We start from the raw sequence: 24,348 nt of genomic DNA, 5'->3' as shown, positions 1-24,348 counted from the left end.
GGAGAAAGGTAGTGGGGGATGTCAGTGGAAGAGTGTACAAGGGAAATGAGTGTGTGTGAGAGGGGAATTCTGAGGGAAATAATGGGATTAGGGGTGGTATTGAGAATATGAGTAGTGAAAGGAAGTGGTTCTAGGGAAAGTGATAACAGATAAGTGGGGATGAAATATGCACAGTTCTGCTCTCATATAATTACAGTGAGTGATTACACTCATGGAGTGGTTGGCGTTAGGAAGGGCATCAAACCGTAGAAACATTGCCAGATCAGGCTGGGCCTGGTGCAGCCTTCTGGCTTCCCAGACCCCAGTTGAACCGTCCAACCCATGCTAGCAAGGAAAGCAGACGCTAAATGATGATGAGTGAATAGTGCTATAATCAGAAGAGTTATAGAGGGTGCTGAGGCATGAGGATGATGATTTGTCAGGGAGAGACAGAGAAAGATTTGATGCCGGGGCATAAATACAAACAATATGCTTCTAGGGCTTCATTCTTGCTGAGACAGATAAGTCTTCTTGAGTATAGCAAATTGCCTGTCATTTGAGTCCTTTGTCATCTCCTCAGTGAGGCTCAGCATTTGGAGGTTATGCTTCATTACTTCAGACCATATCTTCTTGGGTTACTTCTTCCACAGGTTCCATCCACATTTTGGCGATTGGTACTTCTTTATGCATCTGCCCTCATCCAAACACATCACACGATCATACCAGCACAGTGTTGCACATGACCTCTGATTCCTCTTATGCTCAATTTTCCTCTCATATGCACATTGAAAATGCACATCCAGCTGAGCATGTGAGCTTCGTTTCTTACCTTTGCATGTCCTCTGCATTCATGGCTCACATTTCACGACGGCATATCTCATGTAGTATTGCTACATGATTCATGTAAACAAGAATCATACAATCGGCCTTTCACTTTCAGAGAGAGGTGTTTGTTTCCAACAGAGGTAATTGTTTCCTGAACTTTCTGCCAGTTGGTCCTTCTTCAAGTCACTCCACTCCTCCTCCACTGCTAATTTGGTCACCAAGAAACAAACTGTTTCCTAACTCTAAGGATCCTCTTGGATATTAAAGAAAATCTATTTCTTGTGCATTCTTATTTTTTATTCCTCCTGCACACACAAAGTCCACTTTCTTTGTTAACCTTCTTGATATTACACTGCACCTCCCAGGCTTTGCAATGGGAACACCAGATGGAATTTCTATCTACACCTTTTTTTACATGTCAAACAGGAGCATTTTCCTCAAGGGATTAGTGGTATGTGTTTTCCTGTGTATCAGAACTTTGGACTTTGCTAAGTTAACTTTAATTCCAGGTTTGGAATTTCTTTCTAATTCTACTACAGAACCAGCTATAAGAAGATTGACAGTACAGAAGAGCTCCCACCAATCTTAAGCTCCTCTTTTATAGCCTGAGGGGACTCAGAACCAAGCCCTGGTTAATCCCTAGCCGCATAATAAATTCACTGCTGAAAACAGCACCCCTGTACATGGCCTGGATGGCTCTCACCAGCTATTTGTCTATTCCCAGCTTCTACAGTAACCACTAGATCAAGGAATGGGGGTCACTATCAAAGGCTGGCAGAACCCAAACATCTCAGTTTATGTACCTCAAAATTGCTGCAAACTCTCTGACAGTGTAGTGTTGGCTTTCATTGATAGCAGTCATGATTCTGTTGTCATTAGCAGTTGGTGGCCATCAAGAATGGTCTTTACCTTGGAGACTGAAATAATAAGCATCAAATTTTGCAAATCTAGTTCTACATATCCTTTTACTTAGCACCTCTTTTCTATACACAGTAGATATCTCCCTGGTTGTTTGGGTGAAATTTTTTCTGTGTCTCTTAAGCATTTTCTGGTTTTTGATCCTTACTAAGTCATATGTTGTTTCTCATATTATGAAGAAAAGAAAAAAAAAAATTTCCAGATAATTCAACATAATCATACCGTAGACTAAATGTTAACATACATATACACCATATCTACTAACAACAGTAAATAAAAAGACCAAGTATAATCCTCCAAAATGAACTTACCTATCTTCTTCAAGATCTGTTTTGTTTCCAACTAGGACAATTGGAACCCTGCAACAATAAGATGAAATTGCAATAAAATATAACATGGGATGTAGCCAGTCCACTTATGCACACCTTTCCTTCTTGGGACACAAAACTCTACTTGTGAAGACCTGTTGAGGCAAGTGAGAATCGAAATCGATCAACATCAATGGAAATTGCAGCTGTGATACCAGTGCTGGTGGTACGTAAGAGAACCATCCGAACGTGGCCGTTGCCAGCGCCGCCCTGACTGGCCTCGTGCCGGTGGCATGTAAAGAGCACCATCCGATCATAGCATGCCTGCCCCGCCTGGCCCCTGTGCCGGTGGCACGTAAAAAGCACCATCCGATCGTGGCCGTTTGCCTGCCCCCGCCTGGCACCTGTGCTGGTGGCACGTAAAAAGCACCCACTACACTCACGGGGTGGTTGGCATTAGGAAGGGCATCCAGCCGTAGAAACATTGCCAGATCAGACTGGGCCTGGTGCAGCCTTCTGGCTTCCCAGACTCCGGTCGAACCGTCCAACCCATGCTAGCATGGAAAGCGGACGCTAAACGATGATGATGATGATGATGATGAACATATCTATAGATATCTTTTGCAGTCAACACTGTATGCAATGACGAATGTAAATATTGCACCTACACAATATGCTCATGTATTTCTCAATTCCAAAGTACAAAGCAGCCAGGACCACATGTACCAATGAGTCCTTTTCTAAGGTCATAGGGTAATTGAAAGAAGGGAGTATTTATTTGGTTGCCGCTTCTGGTACATCAAATGACTGTGTAGAGATTTTCTTTAAAACGTAGGTGTCTTGATAGGAAATGGAAACCAAATCTAAAACATAACTAAACTTCCTTTATAGGGTCATAGGTAGAAACAAGCTCACTTTTTAGCCTTTGTCTATTCTATAATATTGCAAATTGAAAAAAATTTCCTTTGATATATTCAGGTCATATATAAACCCATGAAATCAAAACATCATATCAATATCTATGTTACTTGATAATTTCCAATTTCAAATCTATTACAAAGTAGGGCCAGATGTTTATCTAGAATTCAGTAGTAAAAATGGAATTGTAGGAAAATAGAAACTTTTATAGCATTAACCCTTTCATAACTGTATTTATTTTGAGATGCTCTGTGTTTCTCTCAATTACTTTAAATATAACAAAGAATTTAGTAAAATAACTTAGTTATCATTCAGCTAGTGTTGGGAACATAAATTGTGACTAAGGTTTGGTGGAAGATTTTAATTGAAAACTTATGAAAACAAGACTTTTGTATTACAGAACCAGAGCCGGTTTCAGCCAGGTTGGTAACGAAAGGGTTAATACTTACCATATTCTGCCTTTCATGTCACTTATCTTGTTGTAAATCAATTTGATAATATCAAGGCTGTGAAGAAGGAAAAAAAGATTATTATAAATTAACGACACTGAAAATGTACAAAGGCTAACAATGTGCAAAATGAGTTAAATGCTTGCTATGCTAAGTGATTCGTTTAACTAGAGAGTAAAATACAAAATCCCATTGTTATTTCGGATCTTTTCGGTTTGAACGGCAGTTTTTTCTAGCGGTTTCATATGAAATTGTCACCCATAATCATGACCCTAGTATCAATCTATTGCATTTCAACCTGTTTTAGGGATAGGGTTAGGGTTAGGGGGGAGGGTATCTTTTTTTCTTCACAAATAAACCCAATCTGTTTCTGAAACGAGGGACATATTCATACGGCACAGAATGTTTTTTTACCTTAATAGACGTCACTGATTGGTTGAAATTGCAGAAATTGAAGAAAAACAACAACAAATATCTTACAAACTATAGAATTTTCTCAATAAAGCCAAGAGAAAAAGATGCTTAATAAACACATTCTACCAGTATACGAAGTTTAAAATTTTTTAGTTACCTAGAAATTATGTTAAAAACTGCCGTTCAAACTGAAAAGATCTGTTATTTGTCATAATATATGTCTTCCTCTAAATTTCTCTAATTCTCTCCAACTCTTAAATTCTATTGGAGTGTGTATAAAAGGAGATAAATCAGCCCAAAACTCGATCAACTCTCTTCTATAACAGTAACTCTCTTTTTACTCTTTTACTTGTTTCAGTCATTTGACTGCGGCCATGCTGGAGCACCGCCTTTAATCAAGCAACTCGACCCCGGGACTTATTCTTTTGTAAGCCCAGTACTTATTCTATCGGTCTCTTCTTGCCGAACCGCTAAGTAACGGGGACATAAACACAACTAGGGAGACAAACACAGACACACAAACACACACACATACATATATATATATACATATATACGACGGGCTTCTTTCAGTTTCCGTCTACCAAATCCACTCACAAGGCTTTGGTCGGCCCGAGGCTATAGTAGAAGACACTTGCCCAAGGTGTCACGCAGTGGGACTGAACCTGGAACCATGTGGTTGGTAAACAAGCTACTTACCACACAGCCACTCCTGCGCCTATGTAAGTGTACTAATATATTAAATATTGGAGACAGAAGTTATTACATTAAAGGTATTACAAGAAAAGTCATATAGATCAAACCAAATCAATCATACCAGATTTTGAACAAAAACTATAAAATATTACTAAATTCTAAAAATTAGTATATGGTTTAGTGCATTACTATTAGCAATAGTTACAAGTTACATTTAAGTCAAAGAGACTGCTTCGGTGTAGCAGTGTGATTAGAATCTTGAGTGAAACACTAGAAATAATCAGTTATATCTGATGTACGGTTAACATAACTAAACCAGAAATTGGAAACAAATAAAAGCAGCTGTTAACTTTTCATTTAAGAAGAAAAGTAAAGGGTTCAGTTTATATAACAATACATACCTTCTTTGTGATGTTATTGAGTACACAAGAATGTATCCATCAACATTCATATAATAATCATTTGGAGTTACTGAATATTCATCCTGAAATAAGATAGTTAATTTCATATCAATCTATCAAAGCATAAAACAAAATGTTCAAATCTATATATATAAAAGTGAGGTTGTGTGGTGTCTGTCTCTACGATTTAGATTCCTAACTACTCCCACATTTTGCGGTGCAGTGAAACAAAAAGCGGGTATCTTATAGTCGTCATTCATATCGAGCCCTTCTGGGTATTAGTGCGCGTCTACGATTTAAAAAAAAAATTTACCATCATTTTCCCCCATTTTTTTGCTATTACATAAGGGAAGTAACTCTCTAAAAATATATTATTTAATCTCAGAACATAAAAAACTACAGTAACACCTCCTTTGTGGTTAGCCATATTGAGATGGCTATTATACTTTACATCTCTAAAAATGCTTATATAGTTATTTCCCTTACAAACCCGAGCAACGCCGGGCGATACTGCTAGTTATTATTAAAACTTGGATCCTATGATTAATACGGAGGAGCTCTGACTCTCTATATAAGTTAAAACACTATTACAGATATTAATCTTTATTTTACATTTTTTTTATTCATAGCATTTCTGAGTCTTGTTAGACAAGAATGACTGAATAGTATCAGAGCATATGCCATTTGTTTAGTTACTTTTTTAATTGTAACAAGAAAACTGGGCAAAAGAAAATTCAAAGCAAAATGTTTAGTAACTGATCTAGAGCAGTGAGACACAACGGAGGAAAAGGAATTACATCAATTGAATTTAAATGGCTTAAATGAAGAGACAATTGTTGAAGAGATAAAAGATTGGAGGGTGGGTAGAATATAAACAAAGATTTACCTATTTACTGTCTGGCTTCTTTCAGTCAACACAGATAAAAGTACCAGTCCATCTTACAAGTCTTGCAAATATTTGAATTTGCAAAAATAGCCAAAATATATAAATAGGGGAAAATGATTGCAAAATCAATAGAAAAATGAATCGCGGCAATGCTGTAATGTGGCCAAAACAATGTAGATGGAAATCTGATATTGAAATAATTCGTTTTTAGATTTGGTTTGCAAGATTCTTTATATGAGTTCGAGTGTTGAAGCATATTCTGTTGCGTCTGGGGAGAGTCATTCTCTTTTAGTACCTTATTATTTAACACACTCACCGGTAAAATTTCCACTTATTTCTTATTTTTTATTTTCTAAAATTTTCGTTGCGTCTTGCAACCTTTTCAATAAGACGCAACGAAAATTTTAGAAAATAAAAAATAAGAAATAAGTGGAAATTTTACCGGTGAGTGTGTTAAATAATAAGGCACTAAAAGAGAATGACTCTCCCCAGACACAACAGAATATCATATTGAAATATTATTAGCTTATTATTAACAATTAATCTCATGAGAATATGTATAGATGGATCAGTGGTCAAATGTTTAAAATATCAGAATCAAGTCATCAAATAATGTGGCCTGAAAAGAGTTTCTATAATGTAGGTAACCATGACGAACTCACTTTGAATTACTCATGTCTATCCAAATGTCCTAATCATCATCATCATTTAACGTCCGCTTTCCATGCTGGCATGGGTTGGACAGTTCAACTGGGGTCTGGGAAGCCAGAAGGCTGCACCAGGCCCAGTCTGATCTGGCAGTGTTTCTACGGCTGGATGCTCTTCCTAACGCCAACCACTCCGTGAGTGTAGTGGGTGCCTTTTACGTGCCAGACGAGGCTAGCAAACAGCCACGATCGGATGGTGCATTTTACGTGCCACCGGCACGGAAGCCAGTCAAGGCGGAGCTGGCATCGGCCATGATCGGATGGTGCTTTTTACATGCCACTGGCACGGAGGCCAGGCGAGGCTGGCAACGGCCACGATCGGATGGTGCTTTTTACATGCCACTGGCACGGGGGCCAGGCGAGGCTGGCAACGGCCACGATCGGATGGTGCTTTTTACATGCCACTGGCACGGGGGCCAGGCGAGGCTGGCAACGGCCACGATCGGATGGTGCTTTTTACATGCCACTGGCATGGGGGCCAGGCGAGGCTGGCAACGGCCACGATCGGATGGTGCTTTTGATGTGCCACTGGCACGGAGGCCAGGCGAGGCTGGCAACGGCCACGATCGGATGGTGCGTTTTACGTGCCACTGGCACGGAGGCAGGTCAACAGTATGCTACTGGAATAGAGCGATGCAGGACTACACAACAAAAACAAGATGTAGCCACAGCAGAGAAACTGAAAACCCAACAACACAGATCTAAAGGAATTGATTTGACTGAACTATTAGGCAACAAAGACACCAATCTGCTAGACTGAAACTGACCAGAGTACTTCCTTGCTTGTATATAGTATCAGATTTAATAATGACCATCTCTTTCAGTTGTGCTTTCTTAGATTTCTGTACATTCCAATACTTGATGCGAAACTTCAGATGCAAATAGGACATGTGAATGCTTGGTTAACAATAACAGATATTAATCTGCATCTGTGTCTCCTCGAAGTGCTCTTGCTGATGGGAGCAATGTCCTCCATTTTTGAAATGTTGATATTATTCTTTTTCAAAAATGTCTTTAGTTGGCCTTTGAAAAACTTCTTTCGCCCTCCACCCATAGTGTAGGTGGCCATGGAGGATCCCACTAGGGTTGAGGAGAATGTTAGATATATGTCTCAGTCAACTCAGATAATGCATGTACAATGTGTATGTGTAATCCTATCTCACCAAAAAGACTAAAAGATTTCCTGTGTATGCTGGATGTCAAAGATTTGAGGCCCTTAATGTTTTGACTGTATATGGTCTATTTCTTGTATTCATACAGGAAAGCTGAAATGAGTGTGCAGTGAGTAGTTATTTAGACTCACTTTCTGAGGTTTCCAAAGGTTACAGGATTTGGTTAAAAAGAGACGATGAACGATGGCTAGAAGGATATTGAGTTTAACTTCATAACCAGCTGATCTAGCAAGCGGGGCCTCATATCAGTGAGGGGGGCCGGTGCGCATTGATTCCGTCGAGAGGTAGGCCCCGAAACGGCGCGCATTCTCTCCTGATGACCCCATACACTTGCTGGCTTCCGGTATACAGAGCTTTTGACTGGTAGCACTTGCATGTGCAAGTTGTTTGCAAAACATATCTAAAGTAGTCTACAATCCTCTTCTTCAGTCACTGGAAACTTTATTGCCAAGGTATCTAGAATTAGGAGGGTGTAACTAGTTGTTGTTGCACCAAGAAAATGAAGAGGAGAGAAGGTGGTGTTGGGTGCCATTAACAAATGACTCAGTTTTCTGAGTGTTAATGGTCAGGTTCATTCTTTTATAAATTATAACAGTTCCAAGATGGTAGCTTCTGGAGTGTGAGCTATCACAGCAAGCACTAACATACTGTAGCTCAATGGTTTTCAACCAGGGTTCCGCCAGTACAGTGCAGGGGTTCCACAAGAAGTTACAAAACTGCTAAAATCGGCAGTAATTTTTAAGTCTCCTGTGCAGATATGTGTGCATAAGACTATTAAATTATTGCACAGGGGTTCCTCGAGCCAGTGGAATGTTTCCTTGGGGTTCCGCTCCAGCAAAACGTTTGAAAAGCACTGCTGTAGCTCAATGATTTGTTCATATTTAAGCTTAATGGTGCCCTCCCCCCCACAGATGATGAAATGGTTTCTGTCATGCTGAGTGTTTACAATTCCTTCTTTTCCCATCTTTCTGCAAAACGGTGCAGTAACATAAATGAGGAAAATATCATGCAGTACAGGTGCAAGTATGCAACAGTGTCTGAATCCTGTTTTTATACTGAAGGGATTAGATTTTAGTCCTCAAACAACAACCAAGGAGGACATCACAGCTGTGAGGAACTAGTGTAGGAGATTCATGATTTTGGGTGGAAAATTAAACTTCGTAAGAACATTACACAGAAGTTCCTTGCTGGCTGCATCAAAGCCTTTGATAGATGCACAAATGCAATGAACAGATGCGTTGATGTTTGTGGAAATCACACTGCGATCCCGTTGTGATACTCTCTGATATTGATTGAACCAGTCTTTTAGGTATAACCTTGACAGAATCTTCCCAATGATATATGGGAATACCTATTTCTTTACTACACACAAGGGGCTAAATACAGAGGGGACAAACAAGGACAGACAAACGAATTAAGTTGATTACATCGACCCCAGTGCGTAACTGGCACTTAATTTATCGACCCCGAAAGGATGAAAGGCAAAGTTGACCTCGGCGGAATTTGAACTCACAGCGTAGCGGCAGACGAAATACCGCAAAGCATTTCGCCCGGCGTGCTAACGTTTCTGCCAGCTCGCCGCCTTAAATATATATGGGAATACCGTACCCCTACTGAGCTTGTTTCCTTTGTTTTTCTGGATAGTGACAAAGTCGGCACCCTTTCAATATTGGGCTGTCTACTATTGTTTCTAGTGTCAATAAAAATATCAAAAGTAATACCCACCTGTCCAGCTGTATCTATCACTTCCAGTTGGTAGACTTGACCAGAAACAGTTACATTCTTGGTGTAGGCTGAAAGAACAAGAAAACAAGATTACAATGGTAATTTAATAAATAATGTGTTTTTTTTTTTTGTTGTTTTTTTTTACATAGACACAAGACTAAAATTTTGAGGGAGGGATATATTGGTTTGACTAGTATGTATTTTATCCACCCCAGAAGGTGAAAGGCAAAGTTGACCCAGTGGGATATAAACTTTTTGCTTAAGGAATATTACTGAAAATTGCAAGATTTGGACTATATCATTTCTGCTGCTTAGTCTTATAATGTACCATTTCTAATACCTTGCAGTCCTATTAATTATATTTTGCTATGTTTTTAGAGTATAGAAAATACATTAAAATAAAAGTAGATAATGCTGTGTACAAATTTCCACAAGTTGAACAAATTTTACATGCAGTAAAAAGAAAAAAAAAATGCGTCCCTTAATGAGTGTATATATATTTTTTTAAACCTTAAAGTATATTTTAAAAGATGAAATAATCAGAAAATTTAGATTAAAATTAGTTTGCATAAGATCCAAAGTAAATTTTCTTACAATTATTTTTTTTAAAACAAGACACTTAAAGTCAATATTAGGTCATTATCATCATCATCATCATTGTTTAACATCTGCCTTCCATGCTGGCATGGTGGGTGTAAACAAATAACAATAACAAACAAAGCCTTCAGATTTCAAACAGTGTGCTTTAACCCTTTCGTTACTGCATTTATTTTGAGATGCTCTGTATTTCTTTCAATTACTTTAAATATAACAAAGAAATCATTAAGCTGGTGTTAGGAGCATAAATTGTGACTAAGGTTTGGTGGAAGATTTTAATTCAGAACCTATGAAAACTAGACATTTGTACTCCAGAGCCAGTTTCAGCCGGGTTGGTAACGAAACGGTTAGGAAGAAATAAATATAAGTGGAGGCTATTTTGGTTAGGATATCTTATTAAACTAATGTATGATTAAGGGGCCTCTCTTGGTCAAGGTTGACAATGCATCTGCACATGTGTGTGCAAGGCTGGGCAAGTTCACTTTTTAAAGGAAGACCAGGAGTTGTACATGCAGACGAGCCTTGCCTCTTTCCACCACTGATGTTTATCGAATTAGCGTCATCTTTGTCAGGTTTGAGATGTCATAATTGTAAAGCAATAATTCTATGTGCCAACAAAAGAACTCTCAGCATTCTCATTTCCCCCCCATCAACTTTTATGACTAAATATGAATGAGATTGCTTACTGATCAGTGCATAAGACAAAATAGCTTTAGAGTTAAAATTTCCTAATACTTTTTGTGACGGCTATGAGCCTTCTTTCTCAGTTGATCGAAAGATTTTGTTCAAAGCAAAAGTTCTGGGGAAGAAAATGATATAATGAAAGGATACTTGAAATTGTAGTTCTAGATGCATTAGTTTCAATATGGAGTAGAAGTTCAGAGAAGGGAGGGGGGATTTGCTTTTTTATGTTTTAAGAAGACAAATAGCATCTGGGCGTCTTTTTTGCACCGATAAAAAAAGAGTGAAGGTGAAGTAGGAGTAGAATTAATTTAAGAAAAGGAGAACCCACTTCAAGTATTAACTAAGCAAACTTACTAGTCTAAGTTGCTTAGGTGATATCAGCATTTATAAATGTTAGGTTATCAACATGAGGTTTCAATCTTTCCGTTGCCAGTTGCAGAGAATCTTAACTTAAGAAATTCAGTGTTGAGTTTCTTTCTAAATGAAATAAACGATGCCAAGTTATCATCATGTTCCTCATCAATGTTATTGTAGTCTTTGGACAGCTTGATGTCCTTGGTTGTCATTTTCAGTAAATATACAATTCATCACCTTCAGCATTGATAAACCAAAGGGTAACCTTGTAAGCATCCATCAATTAGAAATTCCACACATCTTTTACCATTATTTTGAAGAAATATGATGTTAAGTGGTTTCCAGATCTAAACTTGTTGTAGAATTTATTGTAGAAACAAAATGCATGAGATTTTCACTATTAGAAAATGGAAAGACATCTAGAAAGCAATTGTGGTTTATCAACAAAGGACTGTTTGCCGCTATTTCTTACAACTATCACCTGTACTCACCAAGGAGGAACTGAAGACTCAATAATGCCATCATCAAGAAGCTGCTTAGCTTCCTTTGTTTTTATTAATATTTGATCAAATAGAGAAAAACAATTGGTTTCAAATGATTGTATAGATGGGGAAAATACAAGGATAGGCTACCAACAAGGTGAGCTACACTAAGAGTTTTAATGATCATCTGAGTTTAAATACCCGTGGCATGTAAAAGGGCACCATTCAAGCGTGATCATTACCAACGTCGCTTCGGTGGCACATGTAAAAAGATTTGAGCGAGGTCGTTGCCAGTCCCGCCTGACTGGCCCCCGTGCCGGTGGCACGTAAAAAGCACCCACTACACTCTTGGAGTGGTTGGCGTTAGGAAGGGCATCCAGCTGTAGAAACTCTGCTAGATCAAGATTGAAGTCTGGTGCAGCCATCTGGTTCGCCAGCCCTCAGCCAAAATCGTCCAACCCATGCTGGCATGAAAAGCGGATGTTAAACGATGATGATGATGATGATGATGATGTCATCAAAAAAGAGTCATACCCTAGTAAGGAGGAATACAAGTTAGGACAGCATCTAAATATACGCTGGTAGCTTTTTCAAGTCTATCATTACCATGATGTGTGTGGCCTTGTAACATGGATTGTGATACTTTTGTTATAAATCATTTTGATCAACAAACTCAAAAAAATGTTTGGTCTTTTGAAGTTGTGGCAAGTTTCATTCTTTTCTGAACTCACAGGATGGTCATGGCAGAGGCCAGCATCAAAATAGCAGCACCTGCATTTATTGGTTGATTAGTTCATGACGGCAGCAGTATGGTTATTTTTATGGAAGCTGGGCTCTTTTTTTTTTTTTTCCAAGCCCAGATAGGACAATGAGGAAGCTTGTGTTTTCACTGCACCACAGACCTGCAGTGTCATCTGTGACTCATAATTTCCATCTAATCTAAATGGGAATGAACTAGGAGCATGGAAATCGTTTGTTGAAATAGTCAAAAATTTTTCTTGGAAGGCACACAGCTAAAAACCACCATGAACTCACACAAAACGTGCTTAAATCTTATGAAAAAATGGGGTGCAGAATGTCTTTGAAAATGCATTTTTTTACATTCTTATCTTCACTTCTTCCAGCCAACTTTGGGGCTGTGAGTGACGAGCATGGTGAGATAGAACTCAGGGAAAACAGATACTAAGTTAATTTCAACCAGATATGATTGGAAATTATTGTTGGTTCATGCAGAAGAAGAGCTTACAGGCAACAAAGGAAGAGGAAACATCAAAGTTTCACTTAAGAAGTGGAAGCTACTTTTCAGAGGTAACAACAAAAATCTTTGGGTGGATGGTTGGGCACAGGGGTGGTAACTCCACCAGCGGAATTCTGCAGTCTGTCTTAAGCTGGAAAAAGGAGGAAAGACATCCCTGTTCACTAATTATTTAAGTATGTTTAACTATAAGAAGCAGGTGAGACAAAATGAAAAAATAGAGGTTCATGGTTACACAAAATCTGGATGTGATAGAGAAATTTCGATATCAGATCTGATATTAGTGTCAGAAATTTGGTAGGAATCAGTAGTTTATGTGTCTGCAACAAAAAAAAAAAAAAAAAAAAAAAGTTGAAGGCACAGGAGTGGCTGTGTGGTAAGTAGCTTGCTTACCAACCACATGGTTCCAGGTTCAGTCCCACTGCGTGGCATCTTGGGCAAGTGTCTTCTGCTATAGCCTCGGGCCAACCAATGCCTTGTGAGTGGATTTGGTAGACGGAAACTGAAAGAAGTCTGTCGTATATATATATATATATATATATATATATGTGTGTGTGTGTGTGTGTGTGTGTGTGTATGTTTGTGTGTCTGTGTTTGTCCCCCTAGCATTGCTTGATAATCGATGCTAGTGTGTTTACGTCCCCGTCACTTAGCGGTTTGGCAAAAGAGACCGATAGAATAAGTACCGGGCTTACAAAGAATAAGTCCTGGGGTCGATTTGCTCAACTAAAGGCAGTGCTCCAGCATGGCTGCAGTCAAATGACTGAAACAAGTAAAAGAGTATTTGCTGCCTAGTGTAAGCATTGCATTAAATAGAGTTATGTGAATGCTAAATGTCTAGATATACTTTTTCCTGGCTATTCTAAAAAACCAACAAAGAATTATTAAATAAAATCTTCACACTTACTATTTTCAATTGTTGGGTCATAGGTGTCATCGAATTTACTAGTAACAAACCGTAATACCAATGAAGTCTTTCCTAAAACAAAGGAGAAAATGGTTTTAGTAATTCTACAAATCAACATTATATTTACATAAAGTAGTAGAGTTCACTGCAAATGTTAAATCGCATTTCTAAATCAAAACTCAACTTCAAATACTGTCAATATTAGCAGTTCAATAAGCATCAGTGATGTATAATGACCAATTTTATATTATATATATGAAAAAAAAAAAAAAAAGGTGATCTCCAGCTGTCTGTCTGTTAACAACATCTGTGTAGAGACAGAAAAGAAAGGGAAGACAAAAGTTGTTCCGAGAGAGACAGAGAGAGTATTTCTTTATTCACCATAAGGTTGAGAAAAAGAGGGGACAATATGGGGACAGACAAAACAAATGTTGGGGTCAGGGTATCGAATGAGACGAAACGTATGAATAAACAAACAATTAAAATATATGCCGTTTGCCAGCTCTGTCTGGTACCTGTGCAGGTGACACATAAAAAGCACCCACTACACACACGAAGTGGTCGGCGTTAGGAAGGGGCATCCAGCCGTAGAAACACTGCCAGATCTGACTGGGGCCTGGTGCAGCCTTCCGGCTTCACAGACCCCAGTTGAACCGTCCAACCCATGCTAGCATGGAAAACGGACGCTAAATGATGATGATGATGATAATTAAATGAGAATGAGTGATTAACACAAAATGAAATGGAGGACGCGGTTGACCCCACAAACCACATACTCACACTGAAGACTTTGCTTTCTCCTTTTTTACGTTCTCGATTAAACAGGTTCTTTCACTCGCAACATACTTGCTATAGACTTCCATCTTTTACGACAGGCATTTCTTCTCTAGCCTTATTTTCCATTTCATGTGGAAAACGAAAAAGTCGATTAGCTCGAGACTGGAGATGAACATGCCCATTGCAATTCCTTTCACTCTCGTCTTCCATACTACTTTTTTCGCCACAGCAACTACTGAGAGAAAACAGGCTCGCTCCTCCCTATTCAGGGAGGTCGGCGGAACGATCTTAATTACAGATTCGCTCGACAGAAGAGAGAGAGAGCAAGAAAGGGATAGGAGAGAATGTGTGAAAAATACATAAATAATGCTGTCACTTAAGTAACAATTTTTGATTAAAAATGTGGTAATTTTAATTGCAAGTCCATCAAGGTAATGTAGCACACACGCCAAACATAGAAAGACTATATGTATGTATGTATGTATGTATGTACACATGTGTGTGTACCTTGGCCGAAGAATACGAATCTCAGAAGAAGGGCCCCTTCTGGGCACTAAGAGCTTCCTAAACTCTAGCAATAAGATAATTATCAGCCATAATACATTTTTTTAACCACCCCCATCTAGTCCGATAAAAATTTGGTCGGAGTTAGCTCCCTTTTCACCCTGTTGGCGTTACCCCCTTCACCTACACCACTGGTGATAACCCACGGCAGAATATAAACAAATTGAATACACACGTGTGAAAAGAATGTGCTTAATCAAACTAGGAACCCCACACCTAAATAATATTTACCCCACCCTAATTACCCAATGAGGATATTTTCGGTTTGAACGGCAGTTTTTTCTAGCGGTGTCACATGAAATTGTCACCCATAATTATGACCCTAGAATCGATCTATTGCATTTCAATCTCTTTTAGGGTTAGGGTATTTTTTTTGTTCTCAAATATAAATAAACCCAATCTGTTTCTTAAACGAGGGACATATTCATACGGCACAGAATGCTTTTTAACTCAATAGATGTCACTGATTGGTTGAAATTGCAGAAATTGAAGAAAAACAACAATAAATATCTTACAAACTATAGAATTTTCTCAATAGAGCCAAGAGAAAAAGATGTTTTATAAACACATTCTACCAGTATACGAAGTCTACCACAATCAAACCTCTACCCAGCGAATTTACCAGCGCAAGAACAAAAGTTAATGTAAGACTTACTACCTTTGTTTATATTACCATCACATATGTATCAACTATTTTCGCATTCTGAAGAGATTTACTTAAACCAGTAAATTAAAACGAACGTAATTGCTACCTTCATCTCTGCTTTTTACTTCCTTGTTATCTAATTAAATTAAAGGCATACCAGCGAAAACCACGAGTTTCCACTTGTTATTATATCCATTTTCTTATATGTATATATATATTATATATATATGTATATATATATACAATATATGTGTATATATAATATATATATATATATGTATATATATATATACATATATGTGTGTGTATACAGATATAAGTGTGTGCGTATACATATATATATATATATATACATACATATGTATGTCCGGTCATTCAAAATGTGACCACGTGTGTACTGTTGGCAATTTTTTTCCTCTGTCTTCCCTTCTCTGGATTTTTCTTTCTCCTATGTTTCCGACGAAGAGCTCCGCTCGAAATGTTAAACCCTCCTTCTTTCCTGAGCATCCAATAATACTATATTTGTTGCACGTCCTCGCGTTGTGTTTTTTTGTGCTTTATTGTTTGGATTAACTTTATGTATGTATATATACATATATATGTATGTGTATATACATATATATATATATGTATATATGCGTGTGTGTATATATATATGTGTGTGTGTGTGTGTGTATACATATATACGTATTCTTTTGGCAGAGGTACTAAAAGCTGAGTAGGGGAATCTGTGTGCGCTAGTTTATATAGGGTGTTGGTGGTGGAAGAGGAAGTCTTGGCAAAGCTAGTGGTAATCGAGAGACAGGCAGATTGAGGAGAGAGAGAGAGAGAGAGAGAGAGAGAAAGAGAGAGAGGAGGTAATGTACATTGCCCCTGTGAAGACCAATGTTCAAAGGTCATGCTTCACCACCTCGTCCCATGTCTTCCTGGGTCTACCTCTTCCACAGGTTCTATCTACAGTTAGGCAGTGGTACTTCCTCACACAGTTCTCTTCATTCATACCTAACACATGACCATACCAGTGCAGTCACCTCTCTTGCACACCACATTTGAATCTTCTTATGCCCAACTTTTCTCTCGGGCCACTTACACTCTGTCGTGTATGCACACTGACATTACACATCCAGTGGATCATACTAGCTTCATTTGTTTCAAGCCTACACATGTCCTCAGCATTCACAGACCATGTTTCACTGGCGTGTAGCATGGTAGTTCACACACATGCATCATACAGTCTACCTTTCACCCTGAGCGAGAGGCCCTTAGTTGCCAGCAGAGATAGGAGCTCGCTGGACTTTGATGAACTTCTTTCAGTTTCTGTCTACCTAATCCATTCACAAAGCTCTCAACAGCCTGAGACTATACAGAAGACACTTGCCCAAGGTACCATGCAATGAGACTGAACTGGGAACCATGTGGTTGGGAAGCAAGCTTCTTACCACATAACTAGACCTGTTCCTATGAGCCATATATATATATATATAAACATATACATTTATAAGGATATATATATATATTTCAAAATGTGACCGTGTGTGTACCGTTGGCGATTTTTTTCCCTCTGTCTTCCCTTCTCTGATGTTTCCGACGAAGAGCTCCGCTCAAAACGTTAAATCCTCCTTCTTTCCTGAGCGTCCAATAATACTATATTTGTTCCACGTCCTCGTGTTGTTGTGTTTTTTGTGCTTTCTTGTTTGGATTAACTTTATATATATATATATATATGTATATATATGTGGTTGTGTTTGTGTGTGTGTATGTCAATATATGAGTGTGTTTAGAATACAAAGCGGTAAAGCATAAATTTCAGATATCGTTCATATTTTGTGATCAACATAATCTCTGCCAGATTCCTGTTAAAACAGTAATGAGCAGCACACATAGAAAATGAAGATAAAATGCTAAAAATAGACAACCAATTACACTGAAGCTTTGTAGTCAAGTGTATCTATGACTGATTGATAATGGTGTCCCCCCATATCTGTGTGTGTGTTTGTGTTTTGCAACTATGTACCATGTTTGTATGTATGGATGTGCATCTCTATAAGCGTGGACCCGTGTCTCCATATGTGTCCTTGTGTGGAGTGAAGTGTGTGTGTGTATATATGGTCATGTGTCTCAGTCTCCATTTCATTTGCGTATGTGTGCTTGTCTGTTCATATAACCTATGTAACCTAGGTTCTCGCAGAAGATTAGGAATTACTGACACTGCTTGTATAACAGTGACACTCATTTTACAACTGCCACATGATATCAAGACAAGGAGACACTAACACACACACATTTTACTTTTCACTAGACTCACACAACGCTACTTGAGAAGGGGAGGTAATCTCAAGCTTCAAGAATTCTTTTCCTTAATTGCCTGTCAGTTTTGGAGTATTCTTGAATCTTCAGATTATCTCCCCTCCTCAAGAGAAGCTGATATAATTGCCATTTCATAATGATGATAATTCACCTCAGAACATAATTTAAATAAATCAAGAACTGTTATTTAACATTCTGGTATTTGTCTACGTTATTCAAATACATGCCAGTTATTTTTCTTAGCTCGTTTTTGTTTAAATTATGCAAATTACCAAATCCATAACTGTTTTGTATTTTGGTTCCTGGACATAAGGTTGGACAGTTGTTGTGCTGATGCAGTGGAATAAAAGGAAAGCTAACAGAGAAAGTAGTGTTAGTATGTAGGGCATGCACAGGAGCCATAAAGACCAATGATACACAAGAATATGATTCTCTCAAATGCTATGGAGGTTCCTTAGAGATTGTAGAGAGTTTGTTGTCTAGATGACAGTTTCCGCATTGCCCACCAGATAAGGGATTAGAGGACCCAGTCAAAGGCTTTCTCCAAGTCCACAAAAAACAAGTAGAGGGGTTTATCTTTAGCTAGGTATTTCTCCTGCAGTTGTCGAACCAGAAATATAGCATCAGTGGTACTTCTACCCGGAAAAAAACCAAACTGCATCTCATCTAAGCAGACTCTCTCCCTAATGAGATGGACTATGACCCTCTCTGTGACCTTCATAAATAATAATAATAATGGAATTATTGTATACAGTGCTCAGGTGCACCACAACTTGTCAGAAAGTGCATATAAAGTACATGCAGTAATGTAGAAATGTCTGGAAAGTGAACATGCTTGTGTGTGTATGGAGGGGAGAAAATCAAGTGTAGTGTTGGCGAATCTCAGGAAGCATGGAAGTCTTGAAGGATGCAGTGCTCCGACAACTAACAACCGATGCCGGCAGTTTGTTCCACGCTTCAGCAACTCTCAGCGTGAAAAAATGTTTCCTGAAGTCATGGGAGCTGTGCTGTTTTCTTACTTTGTAAATATGTCCATGGGTGTTAGATGGGTGGAGTTTGAAGAGGTGTTCAGTGTTATTGTTTGTGCGATGGTTGATAATTTTATGGGTGTCTGCTAAGTCAGCTGCCAGAGATGTGCATCTCTATAAGCATGGACCCGTGTCTCCATATGTGTCCTTGTGTCCTTGCTAGGTCAGCTGGGGCTATGCAAAAACTGGTGCAGGAAACAGCTATGAACTCACATTATTTGTCGGGTCTTTGCAGTCGCAGCATATCTCCAGAGATCTTGGTCTTTTGTCATTGCAACTGTGAGACCCAACGTTTGAAGGTCATGCTTGACCACCTCATCCCATGTCTTCCTGGGTCTAACTCTCCCCTGGATACCTTCAACTGTTTGGGAGTGGCACTTCTTCACATATCTCTCCTCATCCATCCGCAGTACATGGCTATACCAGCACAAACGTCTCCCTTGCACACTACATCTGATGCGTCTTACGTCCTGCATTTCTCTCAGGGCGCTTACACTCTGTCGTGTGTGCACACTGACATTACTCATCCAGCGGATCATATTAGCTTCATTTCTTTCAAGCCTAAGCATGTCCTCTGCAGTCACGGCCCATGTTTCACTACCATGAACCATGGTAGTTCGCACACATGCATCATACAATCTACCTTTCACTCTGAGCGAGAGACCCTTTGTCGCCAGTAGGGATAGAAGCTTTCTAAACTTTGCCCAGGCTATTCATATTCTAGTGGTAACACTGTCTGAGCATTCACCCCCACTACTAACTTGGTCATGTAGGTAGCGGAAACTATCAACTACTTCTAGTTTCTCCCACTGGAGTGTGATGGAATCTGTTTTCTGAGTATCTGAGGTGTTTATTGCCCCTATACATCTGCTGCACACAAAAGCTATCTTCTCGGTTAATTTCCCTTTGATGTTGCTGCACCTCTTATGCATCCATAGCTTACACTGGGTGCATCTTATGGAGTTTCTACCTACACCTTTTCTACAGATCGAGCAAGGCCACCTACCCGAGGGTGTGTGTGGTGGGTTTGCCTTCCTACTTACTTACATTGACTCTAAGGCCTTTTGATTCTAAACCTTGCTTCTACACCTGGAATTTCTTTTCTACTTCCAGTAGTGATTCTGCTATGAGGGCCAAGTCATCAGCAACCAGTCTTGAATTCCTCTGTTATTGCCTGGAGGACTATGATGAATAAAAGGGGACTGAGGGCTGAACCCGGAATTCTTCACTATACTCATTGCCAATCCTAACCTTACTAACGACCTCTCTGTATAGGGCCTGTACGGCCCTTAACCATTCGTCAATCTCCAGTTTCTGCATTGCCCACCAGATAAGGGATTGGAGGACCCTGTCAAAGGCTTTCTCCAAGTCCACAAAAGCTAAGTAGAGGGGTTTATCTTTAGCTAGGTATTTCTCCTGCAGTTGTCAAACCAGAAATATAGCATCGGTGGTACTTCTACCCGGAACAAAACCAAACTGCATCTCATCTAAGCAGACTCTCTCCCTAATGAGATGGACTATGACCCTTTCTGTGACCTTCATCACCTGCTCCAACAGTTTAATACCCCTGTAGTTATTTCTATCTAGAGCATCACCTTTACCCTTGTAGCAGTTGACTATGGTGCTGCTAAGCCAGTCATTGGGTATGACTCCATTATGTACTACCTGGTTTACAATGTGGGTGACTAGGCCATAGCCCACACCACCAGATGCTTTAAGCATCTCACCTGTGATTCCTGATGAGCCAGGGGCTTTTCCTGGCTTCATACCCTTAATTGCTTTATCTACTAGGGAGCTGTCTATTGCGATAGCTGGTCCCTCTACTAGGTCAACATTTGGCAGGCTCTCCTCCTCCCATTCATTCTCCACATTCAGCAGTCTTTCATAATGGCTTCTCCAAGCCCCTTTCTTTTCAGAATCACTAAAAGCAAGTGCCTCATCATCCATTCGAACACATTTCTCTCCTGTGACATCACAATTTTTGTTTCACACACTCTTACAATCCGAAATACCTCAGTTCTTTGGTCCTCATGTCTCTGGACATTTGCAAACTTCTTTTCCGCTTCGCTCTTGGCTATGTATACCTGCCGCCCAGCTTCCCTTCTGGCTATCTGGTACCATTCCCTGATACCACCATCTGTCCAGGCTTTCCAGGCCCGTTTCTTTGCCCTAACAGCTTTGTCTACCGTACTATTCCACCACCACGTAACTCTGGGTCTGGAAGGGACTTTGCACCATCTGCAGACTTGGTCTGTGGCACTCAGCAAGCTGTCCCATAGGAATTTCCAGCTACCTTCCATCTCCGACATCTGTAGCTCCTCCTCCCTCTCATCAAATTTCTTGATGAGGATGTCCCAAAATCTCTGACCATGTGAAGGGTTCTTTAGCTTCCAAATCCTTCTTTTCTGGATTGGTCTGCTTCTTCGTATCCTTCTGTCCTCAAGCCTAAAATCACTAATGACTAGCCTATGCTGGGGGGTACATTCTTCTATTTAAGAGCAACCCTGTGTCCTGCTGTCTGGTGAGGATGAAATCAATCTGGCTAGTAGAGTCCCCTGATTAATAGGTTATAAGGTGACTGTCTGGCTTCCTGAAGTTAGTGTTGCAGATTAAAAGGTTACATGCATCACAGAATTCCAGTAGCCTAGTCCCCTCATCGTTTCGGGTGCCAATACCATGGCCACCGTATACCCCAGTAAAGATACCAGATTCCCATCCAACATGCCCATTAAAGTCTCCAGCCACAAAGATGAGGTCATTTCCACTCGTCTTTGAGGTAGCCTGCAGAAAGGTATCATAAAAGTGGACCTTCTGATCATTTGGTAGCCCTGTGTGTGGGGCGTAGGCGGAGATAATTGTAGCTGTGCTGTTCTGTAGGACTAGCCTGAGTTTAAGAACTCTATCACATACCCATTTCTCCGGCAGGAGTAAGCATACTGGGCTGATCACATCATGGCAAAATCTGATATTGTCTAAGACAGATCAAGCAGGTTTCCTTGAATGTTTCTTAACCCAGGATGAGTGTTGGTTTAATCACTTTGAGTCAGAGATAAAGAGACAATCTATGCAGTGATAACACCTCTCGGTACCTGCTCCAAAGAAGGCCAAGGTCATTTCCTCTGCAGGGGAGGCAACGGCCTCTGTTTTTGGGGATACAAAAGGCATTGTGTTTATTGACTATCTCCAAAAGGGCCACACAATCAATGCAAAGTACTAAACCATATATATATATATATATGTAAATATATATACTCTTTTACTTGTTTCAGTCATTTGACTGCGGCCATGATGGAGCACCGCCTTTAATCGAGCAACTCAACCCCGGGACTTATTCTTTGTAAGCCCAGTACTTATTCTATCGGCCTCTAATATTTATATACATACATGAATATACAGATATATATTAAGTCAGTGTATACACACATGCACACATTATATATATATATATATACATACATATGAATTAGTTAGTTAGTTAGTTAGTTAGTTAGTTAATTTGGCTCAAAAGCAAATAGCAAGGCCATGTAGGGGGACATGGAGTTAAGTACAGGGTGGAATTGCCGATGAACTTGTAGAAAACAACGAAATATTGGTTTCAAATTTTGGCACAAGGCCAGTAATTTGGGGGGGGGGTGCTAGTTGATTACATTGACCCCAGTATTCAACTGGTATTTAATTTATCTTGAGGCGGCGAGCTGGCAGAAACGTTAGCACGCCGGGTGAAATGCTTAGCGGTATTTCGTCTGCATTACGTTGTGAGTTCAAATCTGCCGAGGTCGACTTTGCCTTTCATCCTTTTGGGGTCAATAAATTAAGTTTACGAAAGACTATCAAGACCAAAAAAGAAAACCCAAGAAAACTGATGAATGGGGTCTTGTTACATCAGGACAATGCTGGAGCATTGTCCTTTGTATCAATGATTGTTGTGGCTTTGAACTGGTTGATGAGCCTCCTTATTCTCCCAATTTGGACCCATCTGACTATCATCTGTTCTTCAACTGGAAAAAATACTTGGCTGGGAATGAGTATCACAGTGAATATGATGGTTATATCTGCTGTGGAGGCGCAATGGCCCAGTGGTTAGGGCAGCGGACTCGCGGTCATAGGATCGCGGTTTCGATTCACAGTGTTTGTGAGTGTTTATTGAGCGAAAACACCTGAAAGCTCCACGAGGCTCCGGCAGGGGGTGGTGGTGATCCCTGCTGTACTCTTTCACCACAACTTTCACTCACTCTTACTTCCTGTTTCTGTTGTACCTGTATTTCAAAGGGCCGGCCTTGTCACTCTCTGTGTCACGCTGAATATCCCTGAGAACTATGTTAAGGGTGCACGTGTCTGTGGAGTGCTCAGCCACTTACACATTAATTTCACGAGCAGGCTGTTCCGTTGATTCGGATCAACCGGAACCCTCATCGTTGTAACCGACGGAGTGCTTCCAATCCAAATCTGCTGTTGGTGAGTTTTTTGATCACCAATGGGATCCAGACACGGCAACACCGATGAAAGAAGTGTGTGGATCACAAAGTGGACTATGTCGAAAAATAAACCTCATTTAGTCACCTTCCATGAGAGTGTCTTGGTCAGCCTCTGAACTTTTCAACCATCCCTTGTATACAAGTGTGTGTGCGTGTGTGTGTGCATTTGTAGAAAGTAGATACATATTTACCTCTCGACTCGTCTAAATACAAGGTATTTTCCTATGAAAATAATCATGTTTTGATATTCATCGCATTGTAATGGTTTCATCATTTTGAGTGAGAGGCTTGTGGATTGTATAGTCATTCATAAATCTGTTTATACACATACTTGCATGTCAATAGACAGCCCTAAGTATGTGTGTATATATAGCTATATACACACATACATTTATTTATCATACATAGATGTATAAGAATATAGAAGAGTATACGGTCACTTACCTACAGATCTGTAACCCATCATGGCTATTCTTCTCTGCCTTGGTGGCATCTTTCACCCGTAATACACTGTAAATCCTTCCGTCACTATAAGTCTCCTTGGCAGATGGTAAGTAACGAAGAAAATGGTAAGCCTGCACAGGTGAAAAGAGATTCCTTTTTAATATGAATCTTTGGTATTTGGTCATTTGCATTTTAATGTTCTACAAAGTAACACTTACAAATAAATGGTACATTCTAATATTTATATGCATACATGAATATACAGATATATATTAAGTCAGTGTATACACACGCGCACACATTATATATATATATATATATATTATATATATATATATACATACATACATACGAATTGCCGATGAACTTGTAGAAAAACAACAAAATATTGGTTTCAAATTTTGGCACAAGGCCAGGAATTTGGGGGGGG

At 39.5% G+C, this 24,348-nt stretch overlaps 1 protein-coding gene across 2 annotated transcripts in view; it reads right to left on the bottom strand.

Moving 5' to 3' along the window:
- Positions 1 to 24,348, bottom strand: part of LOC115220880 (GTP-binding protein Rheb homolog) — a 56,395-nt gene that overhangs the window by 7,539 nt on the left and 24,508 nt on the right. For both annotated transcript variants that reach the window (XM_036510572.1, XM_029791070.2), the window contains exons 2-7: positions 23,919 to 24,049; positions 13,678 to 13,749; positions 9,399 to 9,466; positions 4,909 to 4,991; positions 3,398 to 3,454; positions 2,034 to 2,081 (exon numbers count right to left, since the gene is read on the bottom strand). In XM_036510572.1, the coding sequence (XP_036366465.1) occupies positions 2,034 to 2,081; positions 3,398 to 3,454; positions 4,909 to 4,991; positions 9,399 to 9,466; positions 13,678 to 13,749; positions 23,919 to 23,967 (377 nt within the window). In that variant the 5' untranslated portion in view covers positions 23,968 to 24,049. The remainder of the gene's footprint in view (positions 1 to 2,033; positions 2,082 to 3,397; positions 3,455 to 4,908; positions 4,992 to 9,398; positions 9,467 to 13,677; positions 13,750 to 23,918; positions 24,050 to 24,348) is intronic.

The sequence above is a fragment of the Octopus sinensis genome, linkage group LG17, assembly GCF_006345805.1.
Source record: "Octopus sinensis linkage group LG17, ASM634580v1, whole genome shotgun sequence".
NCBI classification, from domain to species: Eukaryota; Metazoa; Mollusca; class Cephalopoda; order Octopoda; family Octopodidae; genus Octopus; species Octopus sinensis.
The sequence above is the reverse complement of the archived record's forward strand: the minus strand, read 5'-3'. Positions and strand labels throughout refer to the sequence as shown.